Source organism: Anarrhichthys ocellatus, unplaced genomic scaffold (genome assembly GCF_004355925.1).
Source record: "Anarrhichthys ocellatus isolate YVR2014 unplaced genomic scaffold, GSC_Weel_1.0 scaffold24, whole genome shotgun sequence".
In the NCBI taxonomy this organism is placed as follows: Eukaryota; Metazoa; Chordata; class Actinopteri; order Perciformes; family Anarhichadidae; genus Anarrhichthys; species Anarrhichthys ocellatus.
The window spans coordinates 2,147,787-2,171,967 of NW_022280054.1; the positions used below are offsets into that span (position 1 = coordinate 2,147,787).

The 24,181-nt window shown below is 41.7% G+C and overlaps 1 protein-coding gene across 10 annotated transcripts in view; it reads right to left on the bottom strand.

The window, feature by feature from the left end:
* Nucleotides 1-24,181, bottom strand: part of dock10 (dedicator of cytokinesis 10) — a 60,018-nt gene that overhangs the window by 17,288 nt on the left and 18,549 nt on the right. For 5 of the 10 annotated variants that reach the window (XM_031861226.1, XM_031861232.1, XM_031861231.1 and 2 more), the window contains exons 1-25: nt 23,602-24,114; nt 15,099-15,218; nt 13,167-13,256; nt 12,127-12,209; nt 10,127-10,199; nt 9,695-9,826; nt 9,226-9,360; nt 8,212-8,398; nt 7,210-7,298; nt 6,552-6,635; nt 6,217-6,375; nt 5,819-6,067; nt 5,594-5,716; nt 4,967-5,049; nt 4,726-4,848; nt 4,566-4,645; nt 4,248-4,435; nt 4,021-4,086; nt 3,795-3,887; nt 3,499-3,622; nt 3,253-3,374; nt 2,992-3,075; nt 1,035-1,127; nt 701-819; nt 379-448 (exon numbers count right to left, since the gene is read on the bottom strand). In XM_031861226.1, the coding sequence (XP_031717086.1) occupies nt 379-448; nt 701-819; nt 1,035-1,127; nt 2,992-3,075; nt 3,253-3,374; nt 3,499-3,622; nt 3,795-3,887; nt 4,021-4,086; nt 4,248-4,435; nt 4,566-4,645; nt 4,726-4,848; nt 4,967-5,049; nt 5,594-5,716; nt 5,819-6,067; nt 6,217-6,375; nt 6,552-6,635; nt 7,210-7,298; nt 8,212-8,398; nt 9,226-9,360; nt 9,695-9,826; nt 10,127-10,199; nt 12,127-12,209; nt 13,167-13,256; nt 15,099-15,218; nt 23,602-23,760 (2,928 nt within the window). In that variant the 5' untranslated portion in view covers nt 23,761-24,114. Of the gene's footprint in view, nt 1-378; nt 449-700; nt 820-1,034; nt 1,128-2,991; nt 3,076-3,252; nt 3,375-3,498; nt 3,623-3,794; nt 3,888-4,020; nt 4,087-4,247; nt 4,436-4,565; nt 4,646-4,725; nt 4,849-4,966; nt 5,050-5,593; nt 5,717-5,818; nt 6,068-6,216; nt 6,376-6,551; nt 6,636-7,209; nt 7,299-8,211; nt 8,399-9,225; nt 9,361-9,694; nt 9,827-10,126; nt 10,200-12,126; nt 12,210-13,166; nt 13,257-15,098; nt 15,219-17,560; nt 18,453-23,601; nt 24,115-24,181 lie in introns of those variants that run through there. The other 5 variants (XM_031861234.1, XM_031861230.1, XM_031861229.1 and 2 more) reach the window with 3 other exon arrangements.

Consider the following 24,181-nt stretch of genomic DNA (forward strand, 5'->3'; position numbering starts at 1 on the left):
ACGCCGTGTGTTTCTGATTGAGCGGGCTGAATGTCCTCAGTTTGCCTCCTACTCAATCGGCCTCTCTTCGACTTCTTCATCTCTCCCTACTTCTCTGTTTGTGTTTGCACAGTTTTCTGGGCATGCGGCCCTAGCCACCCTCCTGCTGGCCCAACACACACACACACACACACACACACACACACACACACACACACACACACAAACATACAAACACATAAAGCGTCAGAAATTAAATAATCAGTGCAGAGATTCCAGTCCACAACAGCCTTCATAATTATCATACGACCATCCTGACGACACACATACAAACACACTCCACTGCTACTAGCACACCCCACACACCGTGGTATTGTTGGTATATATACGCTATTATACCTTGATATAGGAGTGCAGGTAGTGATCCAGGTTTTCTTCATGGCACTTTGCAACAATGTGGACCAGCACTCTGCAGACACAGGACAACAAAGCGTTTTATTTATTACAGCCTTTATCATCAATCAGTCACCAACACTGACACGTTTTCTCCTCATTGTTTCTTTTCAACAACAGATCTTGTTCATAAAACTAAAAAAATGGGGTATGGTGTTGTTAAACAGGAATTTTAAACAGATCCCTCACTGTGTGCTTTAACACAACCACCGAGCCCCCACCCTGATGCGAGTCCAGCTGTTATGGATGTTGTAGTACCACAGCCTACCTGCTGGTGGCAGTAGTGACATCGTCGTTGTCATTCTGAGTCAGAACCTTAAACAGCTGGTTGAAGAGCACTGGCAGAAATCGGATGATCACTGGGATCCTTTCCATACTGAGAAGACCCTGTAGGACGGTGGAAAAAAGAGCGTAGGAGGAGAAGTGTGGAAATAAATAAGAAACATAAACCATAAAAAGGGCAAAAAGAAAAGTATGTTTGGCATACAGTACAGCAGTGTTGCGCTGATTAGACATGCAACAGTGTTCAGTCGTCACGGTTTTGGTTTTGGTTTCAGTCACAAAAAATAAAAATGGAGGGGAACTAGGGCCTTTTCTCTGACCTTTAAGCAGTTGAGGAAGTTGGAGGTAGGAGGTAGCGAGAGGTCCAGCTCTCTCTTCTGGCACTGCTGGAAGAATCGGTTCAGGTGGGGGTCCTGGCACAGAGGGAGGAAACCATGAATATCAGCAGTAAGCATCTGCACTAATACTTAGTGGACTGGTTCATTTTCTAAGAAACAGTTAATCCTAAAATTTGAACTTCACCACCTCACTATGTCAGTCATTTTTAATTGCATTCTCTCAGCCTTGTTACAAACAATTTAAGTACTTTTAATAGTTTCAAATAGCACATAAAATAACCACGAAGTTCACTGTGATGTTTTTGGTTCGACTATTGAGGCTAACACAATATTTAGTAGTTTTTTGTTATGTGTCGTGAAAGTTTTGTTGCAGCAGCAAGACTTCACAGTCGTACCAAGAAGAGATTTGTATCTAATAAATATCCATTGATATGAGACTTGTTTTCTCTTTAGCTTTCTGAAATGTTATTATGACAACATGACTTCACATTCTATCTTACTTTTAAAAATGTCCCGTTTCAAATTTGTTTATTCTATTTTGAACTTGTCATTAAAAGTAATACTAAAATCCTTCATAAACTAAGATGAATTGCATTTGCAAGTGAAGCTAAGACATACAGTAGATTCTACCTGGACCAAAGGCCAATTTCTGATAAATTCATGACAATAAATAAAAGGCCTAATCTGCGAGGAGCGTTGTTTTTTCAGTCGCTGCAATAGACCGCGGGCGCAGCTAATCCAGTTAGTACGGACACAGCTTCACTCAACTGAGCCAATCGAATCGATTGTGTACCGTGCGTAGACAGTTCGCTAGAGAGAGAACAGCAGCATTAGAGTGATGTAAGAGAGAGACGGCGGCATGGAGAGATGACTCTGCCACTTTCTGGCTACAGATCCTGTATGAGACAGTTTTTGGTCCAATCAAAGTAGCACTACACACCTTGACCATGCTTGGATTGACTTACAGCTGTCAGTCAGCTTTCTCCACTATGACCATTATTAACACCAAGTACAGTTTCCAGGCTCACCAATGAGCAACATGTGCATGAGAATGATGACACTAACTCCATTCAAGCCAAGATTCAAACTATTGGCAGAGAAGTCACAGGCTCATTTCTCTTTCAAGGAAAGGAAATGTAAAATGAAAAAGATAAAGATAAAAGGGGCTAATCAAAGCTCTGTTTGCACTCTTTCCTTTTTCTAAAAGAGACACTTATATATTCACTTTATTCAGAAGATTGTGTGTTTTTTTACTTGAAATGTGGGCCTAATTTTCAGACTAATTCAATTTATGGTAAAGATAGTTATTTGTTTTCCATATAAGTCCAATGTGCCTGCATGTAAAAAGTATCCTACTTTGAAAGTTGATAATAAATGATATGTATGAATGAATCATATGAAAATATATGGAAAAGTACATTACGGATTTTATTTGATAGATGTAGGCTAAAGGAAGAGAAATTATGAGGTTCAGATTTTGCTTGGAGGAAATTTTAGTAACTGGACCTCTGGATACCCCTGACTTATACTATCCACTAATCCTCTAATTTGTTTTGTGAAATCTAATGTTAATTTTATGTCCATTTAGCCATTCCACACAAGCAGATCCCATTTATTTTAATTATTTTGGAGAAAGCGATGGAAGAGCTAAGGAAAGGAAAACGGCCAATTATCTCATTTCAGGGTTAAATATTCCTTTGAGGCCTGACGGTGCATGTCCACATTCAAGCTCATTTTAACAAGGATGTGAAGGCTGAAACCAGCAATCCATTGATTTTCTATACCACTTCTCCTGTTTAGGTTCATGCAGAATTGTCACCTATCCGAGCATTCGCAGATCACACCTTGGACACATCTGCAGTCCATCACAGTATCAGTAAACCATGAACAACATAAAGAGAGCGAGGAGAGACTGCAGAGACCCAGATGATGGTTTTACCTGAGTGTATACTGTGGAGACGACATTGGTGGACAATTTGAAGATAGATTTTCCTCCATCAACCCATTTCAGATCTGCTCCATTCTGTGAAAGGAAGAAAGTGAGGATGCCACCAACCCATGTTCATTCTCTTTCAACACTCCATTTATCCACTACCCTTCTTCTCACAGAAATGAAAGTTTTCATTATTCATCACAATTTCTAATATTCATACACCCTGAATCTGTCGTCCTTCTTTTCCCTTTCCTTCCCGTCTCTCACCTTGGTGTTGCTTGGTTCCTTGATGGCCAGGTATCCAGGTGGCAGATTACAGGAGATAGGGACGCTGAACTCCTGGGATGACAGACGACCTTCTTTGAGTAGAGGCAGCCAAGAATACCCCACTAAAAAAAGGCACACACCGGCAAAACACAAAGTACTGAATGGTGGACAAGACCAACCACAAAACAAACCCTGCTGCATAATAAGTTTCACTATATTATAGCTTCAGATCTGCCGCCAACTCACCTGGTGTCTCCAGCGTTTCTTTCCTCTTAGCATTCGTCTTAGCGTTGATGTCACAGGTGACGTGGTAAAAGGAGAAAAGAAGGTGGTGCTTTTCATGAAGTTGAGTAGGAAGCTCAATCTTCACCTGGGGACACAAAGGCATGTACCGAGTTATATGATGGGCCTCAAGGGATGCTGCAGTTTGGTGAGTTTTCTAGAAACACTTGTTTATGTTTTAAAGACTGCTGATGCCAAGCCGTCAATCCAATTCCAGGTTCCACTGATGTTCTTGTGATGATTGTTCCCTACCCATTTACCTCATCATAGAAGTCTGGGTTCTGGGAGTGATGCAGGACTGTGGAACAGGCTGCTGTGGTGAGGACTGGACCTCCCGGCTTGCCGTAGATGCACTGGAAAAATGGCAGTAACAGAAAAAGTCATGCTCCGCCAGTTTCCCATGATAGGCAGCATTTAAATGGAGAAAATGGAGTCGTATAAAAGCCAATAAATGTCACATCAGCATGTTTTTGGATAGCTTTCTACCTTTAAAGGTTTGGCAACTTCTTCGTCTGAGCTGCGGAACTCCACATAGACCGAAAGGTTACGAGCCTGGGAACAAAAGGACCATTGTAACGTTAATTATTGCCAATAAGCAAAAAACTGTGAAAAATAAAAGCATCTGAAGTATGTAAAAAAAAAGAGGCACGCTGTTAGTGATTTTTGGATCTAAGGCTACTCTCAAATGATGCTTAAAAGCTACCATGCTATACCTTGGCGAAGCTCTTCTGGCTGTCATATTTGAGATGTTTAGGATAGACGTAGATGTGGTTTCTGTAGACGCGGTGCGGCTGCGTGAACTTGGTGGTGTCCTGGACAAACTCCTCCACCTCCACAGTAGGCTGGTGTTTGCTCAGCTCCTCAAAGGGCTTCACCGGTACACAGGAGGATGTCACACAGTCTGAAAGCACAGAAAAGACAGAGTTTCAAACACCTGGCAGAGTAGAGAAGTAGACGGGGAGGAGGGGACAGAAAGGCAGCAGAATGGGAACATAAATGAGCACAGACAGAGGGGAGGTATTGCCACATACTAGGATGCTCCAATGGAACGTGGTCCACTGCGATTTCCAGCGCCCCAGGAATAGTCTGCAGTTTGCTGGTCTTCTCAGCCCTGCACAAACAAAGGTTAGAGTTAAATGTCATAAGAACTGTTTATCTTGCCTTGGAGGAGTGACATAGAGTGTGCCTTACCTCCTGTACTCAGACACCAGCTTAATCAAGTCATCTGTGGAAATCTTGTTGCTCTCCTGTTTGAAGAGAGGCGAGAATCGAGACTCTCTGTCCAGTGCCCCGTGGTTGTCCTTAAACACTGACCTATAAGAGATAGACAGAGACATGCCGATTTTGGTTCACGATTAGATCCTGTGGAGAGAACATGGTAAATACATTTTAAAATGTTTAGACAGCTGAGCCTCCAACCAGGAGCACTGACCTGACGGACCAGGCAAATGGCATACGGTACTTCCCCAGTTTACTACAGAACTGTTTGTTGGATTTCAATATCTTCTGAACAGTCTGTACGAGACATAAGCAGAGAAAGAAGGGCAGAGGGAAATGTTAGCACGACACCACAGCGGATAGTTTTAAATACAATGGGATGGGACCAGCCCTAAATTCTAGTTGACCTAGACAGAGTGACAGACTAAATCTGAGGTTGTCTAATACAGGCAGCAGGTTGAATGTCTGGTGATTCACTTAGCCATTTAAACAAGGACCACATGGAGCACAGCCAGCGGGGAAACAAGGAAATGTCTTGGATAGGATGTCGGAAAAATCTCATTTCTAAACTAGCCGACCGGACTGGCATTCAGTGATGAAGATAAACTCTGCCCTTACAGGAAAACCATTTTGTAAATGTCATGCATTAAACTCTTGGAGTGCATTAAAGCCATTTATGCCCTAACAGCATGTTTCATGAGCCATTTTTGCCAGCGTGCTTCAAGAGATAAGACGATATAAAAGGTTTCAGCTCCGTATTGTTGGTGTCCATGTAATTGGTGTCAATGATGTCAAATATTGATGCAAAGTGAGAATGACCATGAACAAATGACTGTCTGACCTTGCTTGAGTCTGTATTCTTGATATAAGGTTCTGCCCCACAAGCAATATTTCCCATCAGCACCTTTTCCACTCTTGCCACCATCACGATGTCTGTGTGTGGGTTGGTGACTGAGAAGATGGCCTACATGGAGAGCATTGGAGAGGCATATTAGACTCATCCGCAAGGTACATGCATTTGTCTTTGACATCTATAAAACATAGTGCAGCAGTAACATCCTTGTACCTGTTTGGGAAAGGATAGCCAGTGCTCCAGGTCCAAGCTGAGGCAACAGTCTCCTGGCTTCTTCTCGTCAGGAGAGCACAGGCCATTTTCCTGACCTTCGACCCCCGTCGCAGGACCACCTGTCCCGTTACAGCAGCTTCCGAGCATCTGACGCACAGCCTCATGGTTGAGGTCTATGTGGAAGTCTGCGGACACCTTTCTCCCTTCTCGTACATCCAGCAGAGCCAGCGACACGAAGAAGGGTTCAATCTAGTGGAGCAGATTCAGCGCATTCATATCTTCACCCAGAAAAATAGCCCCTTTGACACGCTTTACCATATATTCCATTGAGACATATGAATGGAAAGGTCAGTTTTGAAGCATTGAAAGTGTAAAAAGCACATGTTTCTAATTCTCACATTAGTGACTGGTCCAGTTTCACTCTCGTTGATGCAGCCCTGTAACATGAGGTTGAGTGATTTGCAGGTTATCATAAACCTTCTGCCCAGCTTCTCCTCAAACGGACGCACTGCTGCGTTCTCAACTGATGAATGTTCGGTCCGCGGGCTCCTCAGAACCTGTGGTTGGTTAAATACAGTTTCATTGAGAAGAAAGAAAACAAACAATCTCATGAGATCTGGTTAAAAACAGATTCAAGTCAGAAAATACAACAACGCATGATGTAAGTTGTGTTTAGTTAAAACACTGCATCAAATAGAAAAATACAAAAACAATGAAGACACTCAGTACATACTGGAGTGTCAGGGTCCAGCGAGAACAGATTCAACCTCTCTTCTCTCCTGGCAGAGCGAATTCCTTCATCCGTCTCAGAGATATACTTTTACGGAAGAGATGGCGATAAAGAGAGAGAGAGGCAGTTAAAGAGCAACTTGATGCAAATAATAAATTGCTTATTATGAATTATAACATCAGCAAAAACAGCAAGGGTTTTCTTGGACCTAAAGTGGTTTTCTTGTGAACAAAGGCAGTTATGTTTACGTTCTGCGTTTCACATCTAAATGCACTGCGAGTATAAAAACATGAAAGATTCCTTCCTCATAAAAAATATTCACGAAGCCAACTTTTTGAATATCTGTATCAGCATCGCTTTCATCCATATTTATTATTCTTTCCTGACTTTTGCTGACACATTGCCAAGTTTCTACGATCACCAACTGCTGATCAATGGAAAATATCAGGAATACGTATCGCTTGTGTGCACAGATGTGAATCCTGATGACAAAACATTGCTCCATAGCGCCACTAATGGTCAAAACCTCCAAAGGGTACCTTTAAATAGACTGTTGTGCTTTGCATGCATGTACAGCTATCAGTAATAGCGGTAACTGCAAGTAGAAGCAGCAGAGGTACATTATCGTTAGAAAGAGAAGAGTTGACGGCTTATAGCCAACCTTTGCTAGCTCTGGATTGATGCCGTTCTCTGTCGTAGTATCTTCATTCTCCTGCAAACAGCAGTCATTCAACGACAGGTCAAACACATCTGGAGGGAGAACAAACACATTTAGGACTCCTGAGAGTGACTTCTGTTCATGAGTGATGACTGCCTCGATGGGAAAGTGTATCTAAGCAGTGCATTTTCTCAAAAGGTTAGATGCCATATCATATTTTATAAATAGGCAGCACACTAAACACACACTAACCAGAGTCAGCGGACATATATTCAGCCCAGAATAAAATGTGACTCCATTTGTGGTATTTACGGGCAATAAGGCAGGCGGGCTTCTGCAGAAATATAACCTTCGTGTGCCTGGAGCAATTCTTCCCAATGGCCATGCCGAACAAAATGGCTCATTAATGGTAGGTCACCACACGCTCGCAACCTGATTTAGAGGCATGCTAACAGACCACAGAGCCATGACGGCTGAGGCTATTACATCACCCCACCCCTTTTCACTGGGCCAAGTCTCAAAGCTCTGTCGGGGTGTGTTATGTTACAGGCCGTGGTCCCATGCCCAAGCTCTCACAGATCATTTTTAATAACAAGGTATGATGTATTTTACAAAGGTGGAGTCACTGGTTGGTGTCAGGCTTCATTTCCTGATGGTGATGTTGAGGATTGAGCCCTAACCTAGCTGAAATTCCCAATTACGTTCATGGCAAGATGGAGGATAGTATTTAGTTTGAGTAAGTCAGAGAGAGAGCAGAAGGTTACATTGTTGCTGACACAGAGTATAAAATCTTACTCTCTCTTTAGGGCATCATGATTTATACATGTGATGGAATTATGCTCAAATTTCCTCTCCTTAAATACCCCTTTCGCCACAAAATTACCATTTGTGCTTCCATCTACTTTACTCTTTCCAACTGTTTCTCAGTTCTGTCTCTCTCTCTCTCTCTCTACATCATAGATAGACTTTGTGTGTTCCTAAATACAAAAACAGAACCGGTCTCACCCTGCCGATGGTCGGTGAGGTCCAGACTCTTGCGGTCAGGAGCCGGACCGTCGTGGGGACTGATCTGTAAGATGCGAGTCAACGTGCTAATCCACTCCTCCATGTCCTGCTCGCTCTCCGCGGCCAGCACGAAGTACGTAACCTCGTTCATCTTCAGCTCAAAGGCATGTTTCCTTAGACGGTTATTCTGTAGGGGGGCGAATGGAAGGATGGATAGGATAATGTGGTTAGACAACAAAACCAAAGCTTGGTTCTGTTTTTGGAAAATTTGACTCTTTATTCCACATGCAGTTTTTGAAGATCTATGCTGACTTATAAACTTAGCCTTGATTAGCTTAGTTTCTGGATCTCTAATGGATAATGAAACCTCTAACAGTCCAACTCTAGCCTTTGATAGAGATGTGGATTTATTTGACAATAATAAAAAGGTAAAGACTGCTAACACATACATTTAACGTTCAGAACAAAAACAAAATAAACCAATGACAAAATTAAAGCAATTACTATAATTTTAACTAAACAACTGTCTTTATACAGCATGCAGAGACATAACAATGGCACCCATGAGGTGGTCAGTCACTGGGTAAGTGAAAAAAAGGTTAAATTCGCCCAAAACAAGACAATCCCTCAGAAGAAACAGTTAGAACTTGAGCTGGGCATGTAGTGTCATTATGCCCGACATTATTGTGCTACAAGCCACATTTTACAGCGGTACACATCTTATAAAAGATAATACTTGTACAGTTAAAGTAAATTGTCACTTCTTCTTACTTTTGTTTATAGAGGGATGGTCTGATGAAGGTCTTCGTGAACCCAGTAGATACAATATTTGATGCAATGGAATTAAATGTTTAGATGGTTTAATCCCTTTTTTCTTTGCTGCTTTTTGCACCCAGCACATTTTTGTTTTGTGCAGTAGTATTAGAGGGAAGGTATATTACTTTAAATATACAAGTGCATAAATCTATAATACGGCTTCTGTTGTCTTACTAATATGAATGCTCTAAAACCCACCTGTACCACACCAGTGCACGAGTCAAGGAAGATGCAACCTTTTGGTTCCTTTGAGATCTTCTCGTCTTTGTAGAAGTTCATGATGTAGGAGTTATCTGTCAACTGGGTGAGCTGAAAATATCTCCTCTTGAATGACTGCACAGATGAAAAAAGATTAAAATACTGCATTAAGGACAAAGTCATCGGCAACTCCAGCAATTATTTAAAAATGTCCCAAAAACACAAAGGGGTTGTTCTTCCTAAAATCTTTGAGAAATCTTCCTTGAACTACAAACAGCAAAGTAGATGGTGATATACCCTTACATATATATATGTCATCAACAAGAGTCACATTTAAAGTTCAAACTAAGTTCACCACCCGTTAGAGCATTTCAGCTGATCAGCTGACAAAAAAGGGGGGGGGGGGGGGATCTGAGGTCAAAAGGCAATAAAAAGGCATGGCAAGGGAGAGCATCAGACATTTCCTCACCCGAACAGTGATGCTATTGTTGACGGTGCTGTTGAAGTTCCCTTTGTAGAGCCAGCCTGACCGAAACACACCGATCCCTCCACCACCACCACCTCCCCCTCCTCCTTTGGAAGAGGACAGGGAGGTCGTATCCTGTAAGACGCAAACACAGTCACAGTTATAGATACATTAACTTTCCATTCATCCGTCTGACACAGAGGAGCAGATGATCAATAGAGAGAGGGAGACTTTTCAAGACTCATTCTATCTTCGGATGGCCATTTGTCAGATTATGTTCATACACAATGTACCACTGAACTGTAATGGGCTAACCACTCTTGCTAAGTATATTTTAACAGCTTCAATGCTGGGGTAAACTAATTTAAACAGGATGTCTCCAGATGGTAATGCGTTCATTTGAAAAGCATTTGTCAGAAGATGATCATTACTGACCTCATCCTTGTCAATGTCCTCATGGTCAATCTCAAAAGAATGGGATGGCAGCTTCTCTGCTTTGTACAGTTTCCTATAAAGGAATGGGGGAAAGAAAAATGTGAAACTCTGATAATGAAATATATTGATGGAAAGAGAAAACGATTCAGGAATCAAATTTGCACCACTCTATTTGAGTGGTGCAAATGAGCGTGGGTAGCTGACTCTGCTCCATCGTTGTCTGTCAGCAGTCGACAATAGGTAGTCCTCACTTGATCCCGCTCCACTGATTTCACAGGCTGACCTGTCTTTGTGTGCGAGCCATGGGATAAAATGCCTTTGTGTGTGTGCTGTGAGCCGGAAACAGCTAGGCAGCAGCCTGTGGAGGGTAACGCTGGAACCACCCCCTTCTAAAAGTCACTGTCGTAAAATATGTCTGAAAAAGATCTCTTAAGGCGACTATGTTTAGAAGATTGCTGGTGATTCTGGCCTGCCCACTGACAGAGGAATGCTGATATTGGCCTCCACAGATGAGAAACGCTCCAATCGATCACAGTGGTGACATCACCACACATACAGTAGCTGTAGATCTCCATTGTTTCCTTTCAACATGAACGTATAACCGTTGAGTCTAAAGTTTATGGTTGGTTAGCTTGTCAGCCTTATAAACAAACAATGTTTGTGCTTGTATGCTAATTCCACAGCTGCAAAGAGACAACTAAAGTTGGTATGATTGTGCTCTAACTTGTGTTTAGGCTGAATCTTACTTTATAGTTCAGCCTGGATGTCAGTTCAGAGGTCATGTGAACTGACTGAAAGAGTACAGTGCCAACCCAGGGGACACAAGAGGGACATTCCTGTGGTTGAGAGCAGTAACTGCCGGGCCGCTCTGGGTCAGTCTCACTGGGTCCGACAAAACTCCAGTTGACTGAGTGACAGCCTGATTTAAATGAATGGATGACGGACTGTTTGGGTGTCTGACTGGAGGACTGACATTCAGAAAACGGATCGAGGGAGCACTAAGAGTTAACATGTGTTAGGGTGGAAAATCCTCAGTCTTCCATTCTGACTTCTTTCTCACTCAACACCTGCCACCACCTTGTTCTTGTTAATATTCTCCGACCTCAGTGTAACAAATTGCGGTTATCCTTGATGTTTGGGGCTACTTCTGGGTCTGGTTGTTCATAAATCAAGTCAGGAAGTCAAACAATTCTAATTCCAATTTTTTTTTAAACTTCCATATCATCATGAATTGAAAAATAAAGTATATACAAAAGCAACTGAACATGAGAAAATAATGCTTCACAGCAGTTTATTAACATGACAACTCCGAGTTTTAGTACCAATATTGAGAAGTTACCTTTTCAATATCTTACTATGGGAATTACAACCCCAAACACAAGCCTGAACAGATTGTCTTTTGTGAAGACACATTTCAGACCAAATATGTGGTGTACCAAATAAGAAAGTTAAAGTTAAAGAAATGGTTCAGACATTTTGGCACAAACACTTCTCTGCCTTCCTGCTGAGAGTTATATGAGAAGATTGATACCACTCTCAAATTTGAAGGCTAAACATGAAGCTACAAAGGAGACGTTGCTGCTGTAAAGAAGGGGAAACAGCTAGCCTCACTAACTTTTTACATTGTTTGTTTAATCCCCACAATAATCACAGTGTAAAATGGACAAGTTGGAGTTTACGGATTATTTTGTGCCGGACTATTTCTTTGACCAGGTGTAGCTACTTCCTGGTATCTCCACTGGAATCCAGAGAGTCACTGTGCCAGGTCAGGAAGTTGTCTCGCACATATAACCCAGGCTAGCTGTTTCCCCCTGCTTCCAGTCTTTATGCTAAGCTAAGCTAACCATCTCCTGGATGTACCTTTATATGGAGCGTACATAAATGTGAATGATATCAATCTTCTCATCTCACTCTCCCGAAGAAAATGGTTACACATTGCTTTAAATCCCATAAAGCAGACACAGTTAAGAGGGTTACTGTGTAAACGCCGAGTGTATTACCTGGGCAGCAGGCGGTAGTCTCCAGCATAGTCGTCATACTTGAACTGGACCACATTCAGGTCCGAGTTGTAATACTTACAGGCCTGAAGGAGAGCAAGGAGATTAAGTTGAATATGATTAAATATTAACTTTCTAAAAATGATGGGCTCTCTGGGAGCCCAGGGGCAGCTGGAACGTCTGCAGACAATGAAGAAAGCTACACTACAGTGAAGTACAGCCAGACACCAGCTCTCCTGAGGGCCTAGTTACTGATGTGCAGGCTGGGATTCATCATTACAGTATCTAAATTATTAAGAGGAACTGAATTAAGACTCTGTCCCCAAGGAATCTACAAATAAAGATATCGTTTCCGTCTTTATAGATGTGTTGTCTGTACTCTCATAGGTTGCTCTCACTGTAAGTCATCACTGTCTCTCTCTCTCCCTCTCTCTCACATGTCACAAAGGCAGTTTCACATCCCCTCATGTGTCTGCCTGCTTGTTGAACGCTGTGTTGAGAATGTTTTCTTTCATCCCTTTGTTTAGAAAGATCTCGATCTGTTGTTTACAATGTCACAAATTAAAAGCGGACCAAACATATTATCAGCTACAATATCAACCTCAGACAGGAAAGCACACACACACACACACACACACACACGTACAAACACAAAGAAAGTCAGACACACACACCAGTGAGCTGTGACAGTACTGTCTGGGGAGTTTCCGTCTACTCAGGGCTCATTTTACATCGACCATTCATAATCTCAAGGGCTCAGTGGAGAAATTATATCTGATAGCCCGAGCCCGAGCCCCCCCCCCAAACACACACACACACACACACACATCAGAACATGCACACACATCTGTGTTATTTTAGAGGCCTGGTGAAATTGCTCCACCGGTATCAGGATGTCCTACATTAAGAACAGCCTTAACTGAAAGACCTAACCACCACCAACTGAAACCTTTTTTCTCCCAAACAACAGAGGCTTCAGTCATGTCCTGTACACACGAGGATACAAGTGGGCAAACACACACACGCACACACACGCTCATTACCTGTCTGACCAGCAGACATTCAGCTTGTAGTTCTGCCCCCTCAGGAACAGTCGACTTGAGAGTCCGTCTCTCCTGAGGCACAGTGGATACCTGGAGGGATAAAAGGAAAGGAACGGTTAACATGACAAAAGATGTGTCATGGCGAGGTGAGTCACCTCGGCTGAAATAAAAAAACACCTCCACTTACATAAAAATAATATTCTCAAATGAGATAAAACAATAACCAGCAGGGAAAATGAGCAGCGGTGCTATTTCTCAAAGAAAATTCTCAGATATCATATCAATTGATCACAGGATGAGATGTTTGAGGATCTGGGTGGTTTGATAAGAAAATATCCATCCATCCATCTTCTCTCAATCACTCTGGTCAGGTTCGCAGGTAATAAAAAAAAAAGCATGTCTACCAAAAATATTTCTCTCTCTACACACATACAATTAAACCATTGTGGTAAATCCAAGGACACTGCACAGATTAAAGCATGTTGTGATGTGTCCAGCACAGAAAATGTAAAGAAAAGGATGGAAACGCTGGAAAAACATTGCTCTCATGAACATTTCATTGATTACTTGTTCATGGCAGCATTATCTGTGCAGACTCTATTTATTCTGTCTGTGTCTAAGAACAACCTCAGAGAGCTACTAACATGGCTGCAGACAGAATCTTGTTTCTAAAAACTTAAACATGTATTTTAATCGCCAAATACATTACATTTATGAAGTTTGGCCTCTGCATTTAATCCATCCTAGGCATTTAGGAGCAGTGGGCTGCTGTAAAGAGCCCTGGAAGCAACTTGGGTTTCAGTGTCGTCTTATTTGAGTCATTTATCATGAGTGATAATTTGAGAGGACATGCACAAACGTATCCAGCATATACTGTAGATGTCATATTTCTTTCCTTCCTCTAGAAATAGGTTCTGGCAGCGTCATTGCAGTGGAGATAGATAATCCAAGTCAAATCCCTTAATATGCATTTTTCTCGGACACTGATTATATCTACAAGTAATAACCCAAACTATGAATCATACAGCTTTAAACACATAAAGCATATGTTATGATCCATGAAACAGAAAAACACATTCACTCTTTAAGGTGCACGTTCATACTCAAAAATATATTTTCTTCCAAGTGATTTTGCAGAACAGGAATGAGAACAAGATCTGTGTGTGTGTGTGAGACAGACTTTGATTTCTACAACCCAATCAGCCGGAGCACTGAGCTCACGAACCAACTGGCAAAGAAGCAGATCTAGTAAATGCCTTTTGTTCATTAGCAATGCTCAGCCAAGCCACTTTCAGTTACAATTATGGAAATTGACTGTAGGCTGCCTCCACATGAGCCGACACAGAGACAAAGAAAATCAGAGGAGATTGTGTTGTAGCCAAACCGAGCTGGGAACCAGCAGAGTCAAGCATTAAAGCTACAACTCCGCAACTCCACAAGCCAATGTTTCCCTCTACCACAAGCACCCAATTAGGTCATCTTAATGTGCAGTGGATCTGCGTTTGCAGAAACGCATTAGCGCCGCAGTAAAAGTACTAATGAACGCAGAGCTAAAGGCAGCAGGGGAGAATAAATTGTTTACTGTAATTAAAAGACCGCAATGTTCAACATGCATGATTAGTGTGAATAAGTGTGTGATGCTGATGCCACATGTTGCATTGCAAACAATGTATCAAATTAAGAAGTGATGACTTGTACTATGTTCCCGTTTACTATGTAGTGTAACATATTTACTGTCCGCCAAGGGTCTGAATTATATAGTGCCGTAACAAGTTCTCACAATAGAATAGAAGTAATATCTATTGCGAGTACACTGCTTTCTGCCAGTGATGCAATGTGTTGCATTTCATAGATGCCAAAATCTACGCCGGTCAACCAGGACTGGACTGTACACACAAACACACACACACACAAACACACACACACACTTACCGTGAAATCATGGTCGGGGAATAGGAGCAGGTCTCTGAGAGGGTCTTCCTTCAACTCATCCCCCAGTTCAGAGATGACAGTCTCATAGTCAAGAGGATCAATCAGCTTCGGCTTCTCCTGCTGCAAATGGAAACACGGAGACATTTGATCAGTATTCACTTGTTGGGTATCAAACCTCAATGGAGACATTGAGTTATATTAATTTTAAACCATGATTATGTATTGTGCTTTTGGATGTTGTTTATTCTATGTAACATCTTGTCATGTAATAAAGTTTTGATTGATTGAATATAATACAAAACAATAAGATCCAATAACATATGACACAATGCAACACGATACGTCCAGCATTGAAAAATGTCTAGTAATGTAAGTTGGTATTGAATACTTGGTGAAATTAATTTCTTTATGAGTAATATTTTCTAACTTTAGACTATATTCAATTTAGGAAAATCTCTTTATTTAACACTTATACAGCAAGCAGTTTGTCATTTTTAGTTAAATTTGTTAAATAAAACGTGTTTACATTCCCCAAGGAAAATGTTTAGGCCTCCGCACTGTAATTTGTATGACCAGATATTGTAAAAGCAGAAAAAAGACAAGAGTAAAAGTACATTTGTGTTCATGAACCATATTCTTGCAGCATACATATTACATTAAAAGCAGTATCCATGACAGCGGCAGTCATGACATTTCCTGTGTTTTGCCATGACATCAATAGGACCAAAATAATTGTAGAGGAAGTAGCTCTACGGCTGAAGTGAGGCTGTGATGCACCACACCTACAAATACATATTTATGTAGAGTGTGTTTTAAATTAACTGAGATTAAAAAGAGAAGTATCAGATACATGAATCATGATACATGTTGTGTGGATTTTTCAGTAAATAAAAACTTCAAATAAGCAACCAGACCAACATATTGACATCGAATGACCTCAAACATGAAAACACCACATACAAGAGCTCAACAGTCGCTTCTATATGTGAATGCCTGTTCTCACAAACCCTTTTTACACGCTCAGTATATAAACCACCAAACTAGAACTTCAGACAAAACAATCCATTACACACTAACTTTCTCTTTTAAAGGATTATGTGACAAGTCAATACAAAAAAAACAACATTTTAAACATGTGTTTTACAGAAAGAAGACAATGGTAAATTATTTCTGTCATTCAGAGATTAGCAACAGAGCAGCAACAGTAGCAAAGTGAGAGCTGGAGCAGGCTGTGGTGAGGACGACAGAGGAAGTAATGATCTCTGGTTTGGTTCACATGCATACAGTGCAGACTGGGGCTTTTACCTACCACCAGTACTTTAACACTCAGAACAGGCCTCTTGGTGCCCTACCAAGAGGAAAGAGGCAAGAACGTAACTCAACCCAAAGTGATCTATGTTTTAGGAGAGCCATCTGTCTAAGTCTGGCCCTTGCCACCCATAAACCCATACTTTATGCTGTTAATATTTCCCCACATGCAGTGTTAAAAAGTAGCATGCTGAATTACACTTTCAGCTCGATTTTTACTTCACAGTTCATCGAGAGTGTTATTTTCTAGTTTTTAGTTCCTTGTCAAACTTGTAAAGCAGTATTACACACTGGCTTTTTCGATCATAAGTACACGATTAATTGATTAGCCAAAAATGATTGTCAACAGTCATTACAATTAATTCATCAATTCAATTAATTAGGCCAAAAATCACTGTAAATTAAATATCTTGAAGTGTTGCACTGTTGGCCGGACAGAACAGGGTGTCTGAGGGCTTCAACTTGTGCTCTGAGAAATCGTGATGGGCATTTTTTTTTGGGGGGTACTTTCTGACATCTTATTGACAAATAATTAACCAATGAATTAAAAAAAAAAAACAATGCCAACGGAAATAATCATTAGTTGTTAGCCCTGATAGCTAATGGGCAAACCAAAGAAAATGCTTTCCTGCGCAGTAATCGTTAAATGACATGAGATTCAAACTGATGAATGACAGAGGAAAGCAGGCAGCAGAGCAGATAAAGCTTTAGGTTTTGTGACTCTCTGAACCGTGTGACGTCAGTGTTAATGTTTCAGGGGAAAGTCTTTGGCTTTGGCACGAGCTGACGTCTGACAGATCTAGTAATGTACCATTAGCTCTGCTAGGTTTGCATCATTAATACACACATCATTTAGTTTGAGTATCCTCATCAATCTGGCTCACTGTAGTGTAACAAACACATCTTCAAAAGGGGAGGAAATAAAGCACACATACATCTCGAAACACATTACATTACAGAATAATGTCCACTGACTGTGGTCTTCAATGATTGAAGCTGTATAAATCACAATCAGCACTATGACTGACAGCATATGAACATGTGTAAGTCACTGATAGTAAACCGTAGCCATGTGATAGTCAATAAATACTCATTGAGAGTTGTAATGTAGCGCGAATGTGACTTGGCGGAGACAGAAAGAGACAAATACATACAATACTCAGCCGGGCGAAATCCGATCGCACTCGTTTAGACTTTATTTTCCTCCTGAAGGTGATTTTACTCCTGAAGCTCATTGCGAGGTGCATGAAGTCTAAGTGTGTACAATGTTACACAACAAAAACTCCAGAACATTTCCACTATCTGGAGAATAAAAAAAGGTCAAAGCTAAATTAAAAGTGAACTAAACTAAACACACATCGCAGACATGCGCTCTATCAGAAGCAGAACTAACGCTGAGAGGGATTTTGAGTTTGTGTCAGTGCACGTGGATGAAGAGGAAGTTGATGTTTGGTGTCCAACACACACTTCAGCACACACATGCAACCACAAACTCCCCTGCAAACGAGAATCTAACCAACCAGACGTTTCTATTCATCATACTCTCAATGTCTTTCGTTTTCCGACAATTCAGCTAGACGAGGCAATTCAAGAGTAATAGCTTACAGACAATACTTTTTTTAACATTTCATATTACTAACCGTACAAACAGACAACCCCTCAGCTAAACACGATCATTTACTCACACACACTCAAAGTAAAACTCTCGGCATCTTATCGGCCTGTGTCCAAATGTGAACCAGCATGCCAACCATCAACTTCCTATTCTAAAGCTAACCTGTCCTAACCCTGCACATGAAACTGTCGGCAAGCCGGTCAATGTACAAAAAGACATGTAAAAAAGTATTCACTGATGCATGTTCGCATGTAAATAAATGCACAAAACGCAACATAAACTATGACATTTATAATCTATATCTGTACATACAAAGACACTCACTTCCCCAGATTAAACCTCATAGCAGAACAGAGACCTGTACAAGAGGAAACAACCCCTGATGATACAACAAATATACAGTGGGTACGGAAAGTATTCAGACCCCTTTAAATTTTTCACTCTTTGTTTCATTGCAGCCATTTGCTAAAATCAAAAAAGTTCATTTTATTTCTCATTAATGTACACTCAGCACCCCATCTTGACAGAAAAAAACAGAAATATAGAAATTTTTGCAAATTTATTAAAAAATAAAAACTGAAATATCACATGGTCATAAGTATTCAGACCCTTTGCTGTGACACTCATATTTAACTCACATGCTGTCCATTTCTTCTGATCCTCCTTGAGATGGTTCTACTCCTTCATTGGAGTCCAGCTGTGTTTAATTAAACTGATTGGACTTGATTAGGAAAGGCACACACCTGTCTATATAAGACCTTACAGCTCACAGTGCATGTCAGAGCAAATGAGAATCATGAGGTCGAAGGAACTGCCCAAGGAGCTCAGAGACAGAATTGTGGCAAGGCACAGATCTGGCCAAGGTTACAAAAGAATTTCTGCAGCACTCAAGGTTCCTAAGAGCACAGTGGCCTCCATAATCCTTAAATGGAAGAAGTTTGGGACGACCAGAACTCTTCCTAGACCTGGCCGTCCAGCCAAACTGAGCAATCGTGGAAGAAGAGCCTTGGTGAGAGAGGTAAAGAAGAACCCAAAGATCACTGTGGCTGAGCTCCAGAGATGCAGTAGGGAGATGGGAGAAAGTTCCACAAAGTCAACTATCACTGCAGCCCTCCACCAGTCGAGGCTTTATGGCAGAGTGGCCCGACGGAAGCCTCTCCTCGGTGCAAGACATATGAAAGCCCACATAGAGTTTGCCAAAAAACACATGAAGAACTCCCAGACTATGAGAAATAAGATTCTCTGGTCTGATGAGACCAAGATTGAACTTTTTGGCATTAATTCTAAGCGGTATGTGTGGAGTAAACCAGGCACTGCTCATCACCTGCCCAATACAATCCCAACAGTGAAACATGGTGGTGGCAGCATCATGCTATGGGGGTGTTTTTCAGCTGCAGGGACAGGACGACTGGTTGCAATTGAAGGAAAGATGAATGCGGCCAAGTACAGAGATATCCTGGAAGAAAACCTCTTCCAGAGTGCTCTGGACCTCAGACTGGGCCGAAGGTTCACCTTCCAACAAGACAATGACCCTAAGCACACAGCTAAAATAACAAAGGAGTGGCTTCGGAACAACTCTGTGACCATTCTTGACTGGCCCAGCCAGAGCCCTGACCTAAACCCAATTGAGCATCTCTGGAGAGACCTGAAAATGGCTGTCCACCAACGTTCACCATCCAACCTGACGGAACTGGAGAGGATCTGCAAGAAAGAATGGCAGAGGATCCCCAAATCCAGGTGTGAAAAACTTGTTGCATCATTCCCAAGAAGACTCATGGCTGTACTAGCTCAAAAGGGTGCTTCTACTCAATACTGAGCAAAGGGTCTGAATACTTATGACCATGTGATATTTCAGTTTTTCTTTTTTAATAAATTTGCAAAAATTTCTACATTTCTGTTTTTTTCTGTCAAGATGGGGTGCTGAGTGTACATTAATGAGAAATAAAATGAACTTTTTTGATTTTAGCAAATGGCTGCAATGAAACAAAGTGAAAACTTTAAAGGGGTCTGAATACTTTCCGTACCCACTGTATACTTGCTGTTAACACGTTACATAAGGCGCCCCCATTCGGCACTCGACACAGTTTCAGGAATGACGCATGGATGTATTTCAATGCTGTGTGCACCATAAGCACCACAAATAAAATCCCATTCATCTCAAATGTGTTGGGGGAGAGGCGGCGATCGCAGTTACATATCTCAAAACCCGAACAAACCAACCCACAACTATCTGCATGGTCACACCACAAGAGCTAAATATGAACATAGGTTCTTGTTTTTTTTGTTATTTGTATGCACTGAGCCTTTAAAACATGTGATGTATTAGACGTGTAAATGTAGAACCGTACATTGGAAATAAATATAATCTTTTTAACATAAATCTGAGGCGGCTCATTGCGATAGTTTATAGTATGTGGAGGTTACGTCAGTTGGTTATGTTCAAGTAATGCGAAGTGATAGACAATCTTGAGGTCAAATGCAATGGAAATGTGTGAAATGCAAAGGTTCGTCATCTGTTTCGCTTTGAGCTAGCAGCTTGCTATTTGTGAGACCCTATGAATTATCAGAGATAAAACTACAGTATGTCCCATGACTGCAACTCTGATGTTCACGAGAGAGTGGAACAACAACATGCAAGTCTACCAGGACAAGACATTTCTAAGTAAAGCATTCATCTTAATCTACTGTAGGTTTTTCTAATTTAATAAGTTTGAACTCTTTGATGTTTTGCATCTGAGACAATGAATCATAATTATGCTCTTAGCACTGCACTCCTTCAAAGCCATTTAACGTCTGAAGCTCAACCTCCCTCCTCTTCTTTCACCCTTTTCCTCCCTCCATCCGTCCTCTGTTCTGCAGCTGCCGCCATCCCTTCCTCTCATCCCCTCCTCTCTCGCTTCCTCTTTTCATCAAACATCCTCAGCAACGCACTCCTTTATTTTTTCTTCCTTTGATTCTCTCTCTGTCTCTTCCCTGATCCCTTGTTCTCACCCTATTTAACATCCCTTTTAACATCACTCTTTACTCCTCTGTTGTTCTCCCTCCCTCTTAGCAGGGGTGAGATAGAATGGGTGTTGATGTTGGTACCCTACAGTTGTGTGGAGGACACAAATAGAGCACTGGACTGGTGGCTCACAGCATAACTGTGCTGTGAACAAGAGAACGAGACAGAGGGGGGGGGGGTGCTCTGAATTGGTCAGAAGGAAAAAAAGAAGAGCAGAATAAATCAAAGTTGGGAAACGATTACGAAAAAAATGTGGAGAAATCACAGCGTTCAACTCTTTGCACGTAATGTGCACAAGCTGGTCTGTGTCATTCTCAAGCACAGATTGAGGGCTAATCATCCTGTTCAAGGAAAGATGTGAGGAAAGTGAGACAAAAGCGTAGAGAGGGGGAGTTTGGAGGAAGAGAGAGTATGAAAGATTGATAGGGAGTATGAGAGAGAGAGACAGAAAGGGGGGAGAGAGGGGGACAACTGGGACAGAATCGAGGAGAAGACACCAGACAGAAGTCATCTGCTTTACATCATTAGAGCAATGCAAGGTCTAAGGAGAGACACAGTGGGACTAATGGGTATTCATACTTCAAAGAGAAGTCGCTCATCTGATTAAAATGACTCTTCTTCTTTAGTAAGGCCAATATGGCGTGTTGAGTAATAGTAAAAAAGACAATTAAGCTTTTTCTAACTTTCCTGCCTGCTTCCAAAACACAGCACAGTCTTTGCGTTGGCTTTTCACTTAACAAATCTCTTTCAGTTATTCAATTCAGCTGTGAGGTTATTCCGCAAAACATTTAGCAGCCCTCCTTCTGCAGGGAATGGACAAATAATTCCCCGAATCACACATCCTGTCAACGATCAATCAACCAACCAGTAACACATTATCGAATGCCACTCAAGGGGTCGACACCAAAGACGATTGACAGTGTCCAAAGAGAGACGTGACTGGGTGTTAGATAGAGTGTCAAGCTTGGAGGGGTGGAGGTTTAGGAGGTGTCCTGCACGTCTGACAGCTATAGGGGACAACGTGGAGCATGTGTTAGACCCCTACACTAGAGCCCTTGATGGAAGCCATGGTTGCGAGACAAATTTCTTATAGGTTTTCTTAACAGTTTTACCTTTTATCCTGACAATTGTGAACAAATCTGAATCCCCTACATGATCATCTATTAGTCCAATGCAATCATGTTTCACAAACCTTTATGAAACTTGACAAAATGTGACCAACTAATTTAGCCAATTAAGCCTGTTAAAGTGTCAAAACCGTGGCATTGTTTTAGCACTGATAAATCTCTTAAGCTTTGTTTATACTCAGGCATGGCACCTTAGCATGAGCCTCCGCAGATGGCGCAGATGTTAATCAATTGTGATTAACTGTAAACTCAAATCTCATACCCATGGACTACTTTATTGCCTTCATAAAAGCCCTATAAAGAAAGAAGTCAAGGTTTTAAAAGCATTATAATGAAACAACGGTTGAGTGCTTTCTTCCGTGAACTACTTATGAGAGTCTCGAGCTCTCGCACCTTTTTCAAAAATTCAAAAGGTGAACGACCAAGCGTCGCAACCACTTGCATTTTTTGGAGCGCGGACCTTGTGCCGGCTTCCCTACGGTGAGTATAAACCACGCTTCACTCTGACAAGCAAAATGTCTCATGCTACAAAAGATCAGCAAAAGGCAGAGTTAGTGCACTAGTTTCTAGTAAAGACTGGCCTACAGTACAAGAATCAGCAGGCTAACATGACGTTGGAGTGTAAACCATTATGACTCTAGTTTGCAACAGAGACCAGTAAAAAAACAGGCACCAGAAGGTTTATGGAGGGAAAGAAACAAAGGGGAACCAGAAGGGGTGAGTGTAAAGATCCCACCTTGCCAAAACTGTAACATTTTTTCCACTGGGTTTACAAAAACCAGGGTCTCCCTGGGAATAAAAAAATCTGGCCGACACTAGTGGATACAGATACCAAACAGATGTACTGACTGTACTAAGAAGAAAAGTTGGAAGAAACAACATAAGTTTAAGTAACTCCTTCATCAATTCCTTCATCCAGTCCTTCATTCTCAGGCAAATAACATTTTATTCATGGTGCTTTTTGAATAGATATTTTTATCATCCTTTCTGTTGACCATATGCAGAGTTTGCAGATTTTTCCCACAGAAACTAGACTCCTCATGTCTGACCCCACCATCCCCCTCTATTCTCCTCCCTCCATTTCCGTCCTTCTGCCTCTCAGCTGTGACTGGAAACAACCAGGCCCCAATCACTGATCATACATCAACCTCAGCAAAGAGAAAAAGAAAAAGAAAGAGCCAGTTAAGAAGAGAAAGTAGGAGACGTAGAGATAACACAATGCCAAAATTAAGAAAAGAAACTTTATGCACATGGTAAAAATTACTTTTACTTTTTTTGTTCAGGACGTCCATCCGTCCATCATTGCAATTCAAATGGACAGAAATATATGCTAATGCACATCCAAGCATGACCTACACCCACATGCTGTAGCCCACTCTACCTGTCCACACATGCATTAGGTAGAAAGGCAGAGTTAATAGGAGCTGCAAGTGCATTAGTGCTGGTTACCATTACAATGATGGTCAGAGGTGAGGTGGTAGTGGTGTAACCCTCTAGGGTGGGAGTGGCAGCATCCAATGACATCTGGTCCTGTCGTGAACACATGTGACCGCAGTCGGCCCCGCCCACTGAGCGTAGGAGCAGGACCACACTCGCCGAACAACCCATAATCCACTGCTGTTGACTCCTCGTCCAGCCTGATCCTGTCCAGCAGTATATGCTTCACCTGCACTGAGGTTCTTCGTCAACCTGAACTCAAGTGTCTGCCCTGATGACACAGTCCAGTTAAGTCCAGCCAGCCCCTGGTCCAGCCAGTGGTGCTGTGTTCTGTTCAAGCCCAGTAGGATAACCGAGAGTCCATCCTACTCGACCCTCCCCCAGTCTTACTTCCCCAGTTCTGATTTGCAAGCTTTCTGTTTCTTTCCTGCACTGCTCTAGTCCAGTCTCCAGCTCTTAATGTTGCTAAGCTTACACACTGGCAGCCTTACACGGCTCCCTCTCTTTCCCCCTCTCTCTCTCCCTCTCTCTTCCTCTAACTCTAACTCTAACTCTAACACACACACACACACACACACACACACACACACAC